This window comes from Eulemur rufifrons, chromosome 7 (assembly GCF_041146395.1).
Source record: "Eulemur rufifrons isolate Redbay chromosome 7, OSU_ERuf_1, whole genome shotgun sequence".
Taxonomy (NCBI): domain Eukaryota; kingdom Metazoa; phylum Chordata; class Mammalia; order Primates; family Lemuridae; genus Eulemur; species Eulemur rufifrons.
The window spans coordinates 57584029-57597306 of record NC_090989.1 but is presented as its reverse complement, the minus strand read 5'-3'; the positions used below and the strand labels follow the sequence as shown (position 1 = coordinate 57597306).

Below are 13278 nucleotides of genomic sequence, written 5' to 3'. Positions count from 1 at the left end.
ATACAACATGTCTTATTTAATCCCGTGTCTTTGGGAAATAAGGTATTCCATATAAGTAAGTTCTAATTTTAAGCATTTTGAACAGAAATGTTCTTAATTTCATTATGCACTTCCCTTTGAGACTAAACAAACGATCTATTCTTTTTTGGTGTCATTCTTTATGAGCATCAGTTAATGCAGTGGGCATATTCAGTGATGCCTCCAGGTTCTCAGACTGTTGTGTACATGTAGAAAAGTGCCCCTTTTCTCACTACCCTCAGATTCATTTTTGGTTGCTTTGTTTTCATTTGTGTATATGTGCGCGCACCTGTGTGTGTGTGTGTGTGTGTGTGTGTGTCTGTGTGTGTGTCTCTGTTCCTTATAATTGTTTTCCCATCTTACTGCCACTAGGGTGCCCACCTCCACCAAAACCTGCTCGTCTTTGTTTCATTTATAGTAACTGGAAATCAGTGGGCTGGGAAAACAGCTAAGTTGATTATAGTTTTGTCTAAAATAAATATGCAACAAGTGAGGGTATTCAGAGGACTTCCCTTTGAATAAAATGCTTGCGCTCTAGAGTTTGAAGTTAGGACTCAATATCTGTGTACTCTGGAGAAATAATTTAACGTTTTGAAATCCCCGTTCCTCTTTTATAAAATGAGGATGACAAAAGAACCCATCTTAAGGAGTTATTTTGAAGACAAAATGAGGTAACATAGTAACTCACTAAATGCACTGCTTATCCCAAAATAATAGCTAATACTTTTTTGGCTTAGTGTCTTTGGGAATGTGTTATTAATTGTCCTTTTTCTGTCTCTCAGCCACTGTATACAGGCTTAGAGATTCATTTGGGGCTTTCACACAAACCATCTTGTCTGTTTGCAGTGTAGTGGGGGTGGCGGACAGATGTCATGATTTCCATTTTCAGGCAAAGAAACAAGCTACAAATGGGTAGGTGAATTGCCTAAGGTACGCAAATAACAAATGGCAGTTCCCTGGCCTCCAAACCAGGTTTTCTGACTCTAAAACACTGTCTTCTTGCTGCCTCAGTCTTTCTCCCCATTTTTCTAATTCACCCTTATTTGTAAACCATAAAATATAATAGTAAGGTAGTGGTCCTATTTAGAGTTTGAAGTTATGAAATCAATACAGGAATCCATGCAGTCAGCGAGAAAGAAATTCTCAGCCAGTGTCTACTTGACATAAAAGCATTGTTGTGACTTCATCTCTTCCCATTTTGCTTCTTGTTTACCATGTTCCAGCCCCACTGGCCTCCTATAATGTTCTTCAGGCAACAAAGCTCACTCATGCTTCAAAGCTTTCACTTGACCTGATCTTCTCATCATGCAGCTCTCTGCTCAAATGTCCCCTCCCTGACCACCCTAACTAACTCCATCACTGTCTATCCATTAACCTGCCCTATTTCCTCCTCAGCACTTAAGGCTCTCTGTAAACTGTTTACATGTTTATTATCTGTCCCTTTCAATAGAGTGGAAGTGCCACATCTTGCTCAGTACTTGTGTTCTCACTGCATGACAGTGCTTAATACATAGGTTTGCAGTAAGTATTTGGTAAATGAATGAATAGATGGATTTTATTGCAGGAGGCCATAATATTTAAAGTCACAGGACCTTTAAAACCTTTAACATTAAAAAATTGATATTCAAAGTTATTACTCAATTTTATATGAATGAAATGACTCTAAAACATTGTCTTCTTGCTGTATAGAAGAGCTGTTGGTAAAAGGGAAGAAAGGCGAGATGTCTGTTGGTCTTAGGCCTGACCTTTAAATTGCAATAATATTTAGAAAGATGATTCCCACCTAAGAACATGAAGTTTAATTTTATATATCTATATCACTTCTACATAATTTTATAAATCTGGCATTTATAAATGGTGGGACTAACAGATGTCACCAGTCTCTTGTTATCAGCAGTTATTTTGCAGTTTTGCAGACAGACAGAGCTTGGTTATGCACTTGTCTCAATCTCAGCTGGATCAGTATTTCTGATATTGCTTGTTGTGGTGGTCCTTAACCACAGTACCACCATGAAGTAGGTAGTAATGAAAATCACTGACCTGGACCCCAGAAAATGCACACATACACATCACGTACAAGTTTACACAAAATGTCAAGGAGTTTGTGGACCCCAGGTTAATAACCCTTATCTTGGTGACTTAAATCATATTTATTATACAATAGACTCACATTTATCATGACATATTTGCCAAGCATAAAAAATACCTAATAACATGATGCCTGGCTCGCATGATTTGGCAGAAAACATATCAGAGAGATACATATATACATATGTACATACATACAGGTTTCTGGTTCCAGAATGGTGGTATAGAAGCAATCTGGCTTCACTCCCCATCACAGCAAACCCAAAACAAATATGTAGCACTGAGATTATCACCAGCAATATGCCAGGACTCAAATATGTGGATGAGACAGTTCCTGGGGCCACAGAGAAATGAAAAAAACTCTGAGCAGATGGTAAGAGAATCAGACTTCCATATCCACAGCACCCCAACCCCCAATCTGCCTAGCACAAAGTGCATGGAAAAATTTCCCCCAACTCATAGTTTCTACATTGGAAGAGTGAGATAAAGGTGGACAACCAGCTTCCCCAGCATCTTGGGCTCCCTAGCAGGAGACCTGTCCCTGCCTCAACCTTATAGGAAGCATCACAAGTGCCTAAAGGGAAAAATATCCCTAAGGACAGCCAGAGACAAAGTAGGGAGACAGGACTACTATCCCTAGCCCTGAAAATTCTGCTATGTAACTTAGCAAAGGAGATGCCAAATCATAGTGGCTGTTCAGCAGTACCACACTATAGCAGGTTGATTCCACAGGTCCACTGGGCACAAACCCTAAGCCAGCCATCCCACACTACTGGGATATCCTTTTGGGGATCTCTCCCATTAGGGATGGGCAGCACTCTGTTTACTACAGCTAAGGCAAACCTAGGCTTAAGGCACCATATAGTGCCCAAAAGGAGGCTGCAATCTATTGGTGGGGAGAGGGGGAACAAAATAGGCAAATTACAAAGAATCTGTAAGCAAATATATCCAATAAAAAACAAGCCAGAGAGAGAAGACTGGAAGAAATAACCAACACTTCAATGCAAAGACATAGACATACATCCATAAGAAACAATATCAAACAGGGAACCATGACCTCCCCAAAAATACAAAGTAAGGAACCAGTGAATAACCCTAATGAAGCAGCAACATGTGAGCTCTCTGACAAAGAATTCAAAACAGAAGTTTTAAAAATGAAACTCAGTGATCTCTAAGATAACATAGAAAAGCAATTCAGAAATTTATCAGAGAAATTTAAGAGATTAAAATAATTTAAAAAAAAATGTTGGAACTGAGAAGTACATCTGCTGAACTGAAAAATCATTAGACACTCTCAATAGCAGACTAGATCAATCAGAGTAAACATTCGGCAATCTCAAAGACAGTTTACTTGAAAATACACAGAGGAGAAAAAAGAATGAAAAGGGAGGAAGATGACCTACAAGATAGAGACAATTACCTCGAAAGAACAAATTAGAACAAAAGAATCATTGGTGTTCAAGAAGGAGTTGAGCAAGAACAAGGGGTAAAAAGCTTATTCAAGCAAATAATAACAGAAAACTTTCCAAAACTTGAGACAGATATAAATATCCAGGTACAGGAAGGTCAGGGAACACCAGACTCAACCCAAATAAGACTACCCCAAGGCATGTAATAACAACACTGTCAAAGGTCAGGGACAAAGAGAGGATCCTAAAAGTAGCAAGAGAAAAGAAGCAAATGATATATAAAGGAGCTTTAACTCATCTGGCAACAGACTTCTCAAAGGAAACCATACAGTCCAGGAGCAGGTGAGACAACATTTTCAAAGTGCTGAAAGGAAAAGAACTGCCATCCAAGAACATTATATCCAGCAAAGCTATCCTTTAAATATGAAGAGGAGATAAAAGTCTTTCCCAAACAAACAAAAGCTGAGAAAATTTACCACAACCCGATCCATCTTACAAGAAGTGCTAACGGGAGTTCTTCAGTCTGAAAGAAAAGAAATGCCAACATGCAAACAGAAAATATATGAAGATATAAAGCCCACTGGTAAAATTAAGTACATGGACAAACCCAGAATACTCTAAAATTGTAATTGGTGGTGTACAATCCACTGATATCACTAGTATGAAGCCCCAAAGACAAATCTATCAAAAACGCTAATAGCTACAGCAACCTGTTAAGAGATAGTCAATACAAAAAATATGTGTATTGAGACAACAAAAAGTCAAAAGTGTGGGGATGAAGTTGAAGTACAGAGGGTTTTTTTTGTTTTGTCTTTGTTTCTATTTTTTGTGTGTGATCTAAGATAAGTTGTCACCCCCTTTAAAATAACTTATGTCTATAAGATGATTTTTGTAACCCTCATGATAATCACAACCTATAGTACACTAAAAATAAAAGCAACAAATTAAAACATACTACCGGAGAAAATAACAACAAAGGAAGACAAAAAGAAAGGAAGAGTTACAAAATAACCAGAAAATAAGCAATAAAATGGCAGTAGTAAGTCCTTACTTATTCAATAATAGTGAATGTAAATGGACTCAATTCTCCAGTTAAAAGACACAAAGTGGCTGGATGGATAAAGAAACAAGATCCAACTATATGGTTCCTATAAGAAATCCAATTCACCTATAAAGACACATATAGACTGAAAGAGAAGGGATGGAAAAAGATATTCCATGAAAGTGGAAACCAAAAAGTAGGAATAGCTATACATAGATAAAATAGACTACAAGTCAAAGACTACAAAAAGAAATAAAGAAGGCCACTATATAATGATAAAGGGGTCAGTTCAGCAAGAGTATATAACAATTATAAATATCTATACCAACACCAGAGCACCCAAGTATATAAAGCAAGCTTTAATAGATCTAAAGGGAGAGATATGCTGCAATACAATAATTGTGGGGGACTTCAACATCCACTCTCAGTAATGGACAGATCATCCAGGCAGAAAATCAACAAAGAAACATCAGAGTTAAACCACACACTAGACAAAATAGGTCTAACTGATAGTAACAGAACATTTTACCCAACTGATGCAGAATGCACATTCTTTTTCATCGGCACATGGAACATTCTCCAGAATAGACTATATCCGAGGCCACAAAACAAGTCTCAACAAATTCAAAAAGTAGAAATCATATCTAGTATCTTTTCTGACCACAATGGAATAACACTAGATATTAATAACAAGAGAAACCTCAGAAAATACACAAACAGAAGGAAATTAAACAACATGCTCCTGAACAACCAATGGGTCAATGAAGAAATTAAGAAGGAAATTTTAAAATTGCTTAAAACAAATGAAAATGGAAATACAACATACCAAAATCTTAGATGGCAAAAGCAGCCCTAAAAGAGAAATTTATACCATAAGCACCTATATCAAAAAGGCTGAGGCCAGGCACAGTGGTTCACACCTGTAATTCTAGCACTTTAGAAGGCTGAAGAGGGAGGATTTCTTGAGGCCAGGGTTTGAAACCAGCCTGAGCAACACAGCAAGGCCCCCCCATCTCCATAAACATTTCTTTTACCAAACATTAGATGGGCATGGTGGCACATGCCATAGTCCCAGCTACTCAGGATGCTGAGATTAGAGGATGCCTTCAGCCCAGGAGGTCGAGGTTATAGAGAGAGAAGATCAGGCCACTGCATTCCAGCCTGTGTGACACAGTGAGACTTTGTCTCAAAAAAAAAAAAAAAAAAGGAAAAGCTTCAAATAAGCAACCTAATGATGTACCTCAAGGAACCAGAAAAGAACAAACTAAACATAAAATTACTGGAAGGAAAGAAATATTAATAATAAAGATCAGAGCCGAAATAAATGAAATTTAGACTAAAAAAATACAGAAAATCCATGAAACAAAAGTTGGTTTTTTGAAAAGATAAGCAAAATCTAAGAAAAAAAGAAAGAAGACCTAAAATCAGAAATGAAAAGGAGACATAACAGCTGAGACCACAGAAATACAAAGACTCATTAGATACTAATATGAATAACACTATATACCAACAAACTGGAAAACCTAGAAGAAATGGGTAAACTACTGGACACATATAGCCTACCAGTATTGAACCATGAAAGAACAGAAAACCCCAAAAAACCAATAACAAGTAATGAGATCAAAGCTGTGATAACTAAAGTCTTCCATCAAAGAAAAGTCCAGGACCTGATGACTTTACTGCTGAATTCTACCAAATATTTAAAGAACTAATACCAACTTTACTCAAAATGTTCAAAAACATTGATGAAATTAAAGAGGAGGGAATACTTCCAAACTCATTCTGTAAGGCCAGCATTACCCTAATACCAAAATCAGACACAAGGACACAACAAAAAAAGAAAACTACAGGCCAATATCACCGATGAACATAGATGCAAAAGTCCTCAACAAAATACCAGCGAACCAAATTCAACAACACATTGAATAAGTTATTCACCACGATCCAGTGAGATTCATCCCAGGGATCCAAAGATGGTTCAACATATTCAAATCAATAAATATGATACATTACATTAATGGAGCCAAAACCAAAAACCATATTAACAGATGCCAAAAAAGCTGTCAATAAAATTCAACATCCTTTCACAATAAAAACCCTCAACAAACTGGGTATAGAAGGAACATACCTCAAAATAATAAAGGCCATATATGACAAACCCACAGTGAACATCATTGTGAACAGGGAACAATTGACAACCTTTCCTCTAAGAGCTGGAGCAAGACAAGAATGCCCACTTTCACCACTTTTATTCAACATAATACTAGGAATCCTAGCCAGAGTAGTTAGTCAAGAGGGAAAAAAAAAAAGGAATCCAAATTTAAAAAGGAAGAAGCCAAATTAAGCCTTGTTCACAGATGACATGATCTTATATTTAGAAAACCTAAAGACTCCACCAAAAAACTGTTAGAACTGATAAAGGAATTCAGTAAAGTTGCAGGATACAAAATCAACATACAAAAATCAGTAGCATTTATAGATGCCAACAGAATAATCTGAAAAAGAAATCAAGAAAGCAATCCCATTTATAATAGGCACAAGAATATAAAATACCTTGGAATAAATTTTAACCAAAGAAGTGAAAGATCTATATAAGGAAAACTATAAAACATTGATTAAAGAAATTGAAGAGGACACAAAAAAATGGAAAGATATTCCATGCTCATGGACTGGAAGAATTAATATTGTTAAAATGATAATACTACCCAAAGCAATTTACAGATTCAACGAAATCCTTATCAAAATACCAACGACATTCTTCACAGAAATAGAAAATTTAATCCTAAAATTTATATGGAACCACAAAAGACTGACTAGCCAAAGCAATCCCAAGCGAAAAAAAAAAAAAAAAGCTCGAGGCACAATACTATATGACTTCAAAATATACTACAAAGCTCTGGTAATCAAATAAACATGGTATTGGCATAACAGTAGACTCATAGACCAATGGAACAGAATAGAGAATCCACATATAAATCCATACACTTATAGCCAACTCATTTTCAACAAAGGGACTAATGGCATGCAATGGGGAAAGCACAGTCTACTCAATAAGTGGTGCTGGCAATACTGGATATCCATATGCAGAAGAATGAAACTAGACTCCTATATCTCACCATATACAAAAATCAAATCAAAACGGATTAAAGACTTAAATCTAAGACCTGAAACTATGAAACTACTGGAAGAAAACATTGGGGACACCTTCCAGGACATTGTCTAGTCAAAGATTTTTTTGTGTGGAAGATCTCAAAAAGCATAGGCAACAAAAGCAAAAATAGACTAATGGATTACATCAAGCTAAAGAGCTTCTGCACAGCAATGGAAATAATCAACAAAGTGAAGGGACAATCCACAGAATGAGAGAAAATAGTTGCAAATTATCCATCTGACAAGGGATTAATAACCAAAATATATAAGGAGGTTAAACAACTCAATAGCAAAACACCAAATAATCCAAGTTAAAAATGGGCAAAATGAATAGACATTTCTCAAAAGAAGACATATAAATGACCAACAGATACATGAAAAAATGCTCAACATCACTAATTATCAGAGAAATGGAAATCAAAACCACGGTGAGATACCACCTCACACTAGTTAAAGTTGCTTTTATCCAAAAAAGAATAGCAGATGCTGATGAGTATGTAGAGAAAGGGGAATCCTCGTACACTTTTGGTGAGGATGCACTCACTATGGAAAACACTATGGAAGTTCCTCAAAAAAAAACTAAAGTTAGAAGTCCCATATGATCCAACAATTCCACTAGTAGGTATATATCCCAAAGAAACGAAATCGGTATATCAAAGAGATATCTGCACTTCCATGTTTATTGCAGCACTATTCACCATAGCCAAAATACGGAATCAACCAAGGTACCCATCAATGGATGAATGGATAAACAAAATGTAGTATATACACAATAAAGAATAAAATCCTGTCATTTGCAGCAACATGAATGGAACTGGCGGTCATTACATTAAGTGAAATAAGCTAAGCACAAAAAGACAAATATCCCATGTTCTCACTCATATGGGGGAGCTAACAACGGAGACCTCATAAAGATAGAGAGTATAATACATTGGTGATTGCCAGAGGCCAGGAAAGGTAGGGAGGAGAGGAAGATGAAGAGAGGTTGATTAATGGGTATAAATATACAGTTGGAAGAAATAAGACAGTGTTCTGTAGATCATTAGGGTGACTATTGTTAACAATTATACATTTTAAAATATCTAGAATAATTTGAATGTTCCTAGAATAAAGATAAATATTTAAGGTGATGAATATCCTAATTTCCCTAATTTGATCTTTACACATTATATGAATGTATCAAATTATCACATGTACCCCAAAAATACATACATATCAATAAAAAATTATTTTAAAAAGATAGCTGTACATAGACTAAATAAGTGCCAAACCAGTGATCATAATCATGTTTTAGGAGTTCAGAGCAAAGAAAGAAAAATGTAGGCAAGGATGCTGGGAGGAAGACTTCCCCCAAAGGCAGAGCATGTCAATTAGGGTTGAACAGTAGAAGCTAAAATGTAGAAGTCAGAAAACCGTAGTGTAGCCAGGAGAGAGACGATGTGAACAGCAGGGAAGAGTGGGAGACAGGGTCCAGGGCTGGGAGTGGCCCATGCAGCCAAGCACAGGAAGCTGTCAATGGTGGACTGAATGGATAAAAGAAGAAATCAATGAAGCAGTTCCACTCCCAGGAGACTTTTTTTTAAAACTAGTACCTCAACCAACAAAAATCAACATCATCAAAAACATGAAACAACCAACAGTCATAAAATTAATGAAGACTGACACGCATTCTAGGGCTTCATTAGATGGTCAAAAGGCCAGAACAAATCCCATCTCTGCCTCTAGTTATAAAAAGATGAACTAGTCAGTACTTTGTTTCAACGACGTAACTCCACTTGTAATTCCACACACACACATCATGCTATTCTTGCCTCTTTGCCTTTACTCAAGACATGCCCTCTCCTAGAAAGCCTTTTCTTTGCCTGGCAAAAATTCAGACATCTCCTTCAAAAACTCCCGCTCCTCAGCACCAGGCCGGGAAGTGCCCTGTGCTTACCCCCCGCACCGCACCCTCCCACTGTCTCGAAACTGTTCTCCAGTCTCACTCCCTCCTGGGGCAGCCGCTACTCCAGCTTACCTTGATGGCCCTTGGGTTCAGCTGGAGTGGGCTCTAATACATCCTGAAAGGCCACTGCATGAGGCCACTGCATGCTTCCCCGTGACCACAGAAACCCTCGGCTTCCACATGCGACCCTTCACGACCATGTTTCCAGAAGGTGACCTTACCGTACTTTTTCTCAACTGAAATTCAAGACTTGTTCTTTTTTGTTGTTGTTGGAGGTGAGGTTACCAGCAGGCTTTTAAAATAAGTCTATGCACTGGGGCCTTGATGCTTGTAACGATGACACATTCTGCCTGCAGTTTTCTTTGCTCCCAGGGCTGCGGCTGCAAGAGGGATCCCTTGCTTGGGTACAACATACAGGCTGTGATCAGATCAGTGGAGGCACGCGTCTCACAACCTGCATTATCAGAGGCCACTGGGTGCTTTGCTCAAATGTGTCACCTCCTCAGAGAGTTTCCCTGACCATTCAATCGAAAATAAAAATAACTTCTTAGTCACTCTCATCCGCTTTTGTTGCTTTATGTTCTTCATAGCACTTCACTGTCTGAATCCCAGTTGTGATTTCCACACATTTTACAAAATATTTTATTCACGTAAGAATTATTTTTATAAAGTTTTTAATGTATTTCAGATGAAAAGTCAACTTTTCCTTAGTTATTTCACTTTTCTTCTTTATTCTTAAAGGAGGATTCTCTGGATCACATTTCGGACGTGGAAAAGGTTTGCAAAACTCATGAAAGAGGAAAGAGTAAAAGAAGAACGGCGAGAGCAGCTCCGTAGGAAGGTAGCTGAGATTCTTCCAGACTTCCAAGTGCGGGCAGCCAGAAGTGACTATTAGTTATATATCAGCAATCAGATGATTGGCCCCTGTGTAAGATAAGTCTTTGGTGTGCCCGTGAACGCAGACTAGTGTTTTCTCCACCCACCCACACACCTACAGATACCTGGTTTATCTTCTATGAGAGAGTTCTTATATCAAAAGAATTATTTGGGGAATTTTTATTTCCTTCTTTGATTTTTTTCCTGGACTGCTGGTCATTCACTACAGCATTTATCACAGTGGGATCATCCAAAGGGACAGTATAGAGCTCCACTGTTCAACTGTATCCTATATATTTTTAGCATAGTAATCTTTACAAAGGACAAGTGTTTGCCTGCCTGAGCCTGTGAAGAAAAATGTGTCCTCATAGCTTAACATGAGTTGTTGATAAATGTAACTTTAATTAAATAGAAATAAAAAGTAATGAATACTTACAAAAGGAAGCATGAGTGGTCAGTCTTCTGGTGCCCAAGCTGCAGTGACAGGCATCTACCAGACCCTGTCCTTTTTGACCAAAAGGCATTCCACACAGAGGGCAGTAGCTTATCCTGATTTCAGAGAAACTGGGGCACCAAAGATACTTCTCTTCAGTGCACCTTGATAAGCACGAAGGAAACTCCAAACTCTATCAAAGACAGCCCAGCAAGTCATTAAAACATCTGTTCACACTCCCAATTGCAACTGCCGGATTATATACTCAATTTGTCTTCTAGTCCTCTGGTTAGTTTGATCTGGATATTGAGATACCTATCTTGAATTCAAAGAATGTTTTAATCTTTAAGGTGCTATAAAGACTGATAAAATGCTCTCTTCTGAGAATTGTCTTAGAGAATTACCTGCTAGAAAAAAATTTTCATTACAAAATACATGTTTATTATAACAAATTCAAGTAGTCCATAAATGCACACAGTAAAATGAGAATGTGCTTTGTAGCCCTGAGGTAACTACTATTATTCGGTATGTTGAAAATTTGAGTTGGCAAAATAAAATTCTGTGGTTTTTTTCAAATGAATATTCCTGTTATTGTCTTGTATTAACACTTATGAGAAGGGATATCTAGCTACTCTACCTGCAAAATGATTTATATCCTTTTTTCATGGAAGATGTGTGACTAAGACAAAATATCCGAATTGAACTTTATTTCCTCTGCAATGTCCCTGTTCCCACACGTTTTCCTTTACTATGATTGTACAGTTGTCATCTAAAAATTCAAAAGTGTTTTTAAGACTAATGGCCACTAAAAAAAAAATAAAAGTAATTTCCCTTAATCTCTTTCCATCTAAATTGCTGTTTATACTTACTTAACTACATTACAGTTACAGAATATTGGCTGATATTAGCATCCACAAACAAGCCAAATACCCATTTGATTTTAATGCTAAGTCTGTAGGTAGGGAAGGGTGAATTCCTTAAGTATATACATGCCAGGGGCCTAAATAAAACCATAAAGCTTACGTTTTCTTTCTTAAGCTTTCTCTTATTTTTGCCTCTCCTTAAGCATCAACTAGAAATTGAGCCTTTAGCAGCCCATATTCTGACTGGGCCAGCTAGCCTTTTTACCTACTTACCCCCTTCTGAAGGGATATAAGGAAAATAATTTTCATGTTGTTTCTTGCTGGACCATCATGCAAACACGATTTAAAATGTTACTGCTAACATAATGCCTGAATAAGCAGTATCTCTGACCTGCAAAACTGGAAAAATAACCCCCAGGAAAATGACAGTTTAGGGTTAGAGACAGGTCCACAGGATGGGATATCCAGGTAGCCAAAGAGGCAGCACAGATCTAATGCAGGGTTTTCTTAAAGCAAAAGAGTTCAAGAGACACACCAAGAAACACTGGCTATTTTCCTTAAAGAAAGCACTTTATTTTCCATTTAAACAACTTGGTCACAGGACATTATTTTACATAAATGGCAGTAATCTGTAAAATCTCCATTTAAAAGGCCTTGTGTCTTGAGTCTGAGGCGATAAGAGGATAGGAATACAAGTATAAAAACAGTGCAAAATGCTTAGCCCACAGCCTCCAGGGTTGGCTTTGGAAGTCCACTTTAATGCTGCTGGCTGGGCCAGTTACATTAAATATTAAATAAATATTCCTGGGTTTCCTTTAGTCTAACATCAGACCCAGAAATGTAATCAAATGAAAAGGCTCAAGAGCTCTAACAATTCTAACCATCAAATCGCCCAGACCAAAGGATCACAACAGGTTGAGCTCGCAAGCTCTATAACATGGTATTTTGTCAGTGGCTCCATCTGAAGAAATACAGAATTTTAGCTGCATCAATAACTAGAACAGACTAGCTCTGGTTTTAAAGCTTTGCCTTTTAAGTATGAATTTCTAGAGGTGAAAGGTGCCATCGGGAGGGCTAGAGTTCCAGTAAGTCACAAGCCCAACTCGGTGATGGCCACAGCCCCTAAGAAATTTGTCTCCACTAAGCATTCACACAGTCTTTGGCCTGCTGCTGCTAATGCAGTGAAACACTCAGTGCCAGCTGAAGTGTGGGTACTAGTCCATTAGCAACAGGATGACACTTAGCTGATTCTGCAAAGAGTTTATATTAATCACAGCAAACACCTATGCGAACATATGAATTGTATTCGTAGTAAGTTTAGCATGGCTTTCATTCTCCCTGTGTGACCTTTGCAGTGTTTAAGATAAAATGGCACACATGTCACGGTGCTGCTGGGAAAACCAGGTTCTTGTTTGGTGCCTCAAGCAAGTGTCTCTCATCATCTGTTGCTTGTT

At 37.6% G+C, this 13278-nt stretch overlaps 1 protein-coding gene across 1 annotated transcript in view; it reads left to right on the top strand.

Moving 5' to 3' along the window:
• Positions 1 to 10737, top strand: part of CCDC191 (coiled-coil domain containing 191) — an 83904-nt gene extending 73167 nt beyond the window's left edge. The window contains exon 17 of the mRNA XM_069472633.1: positions 10394 to 10737. Within this exon, the coding sequence (XP_069328734.1) occupies positions 10394 to 10547 (154 nt within the window). The 3' untranslated portion in view covers positions 10548 to 10737. The remainder of the gene's footprint in view (positions 1 to 10393) is intronic.
• The last annotated feature ends 2541 nt before the right edge of the window (positions 10738 to 13278 follow it).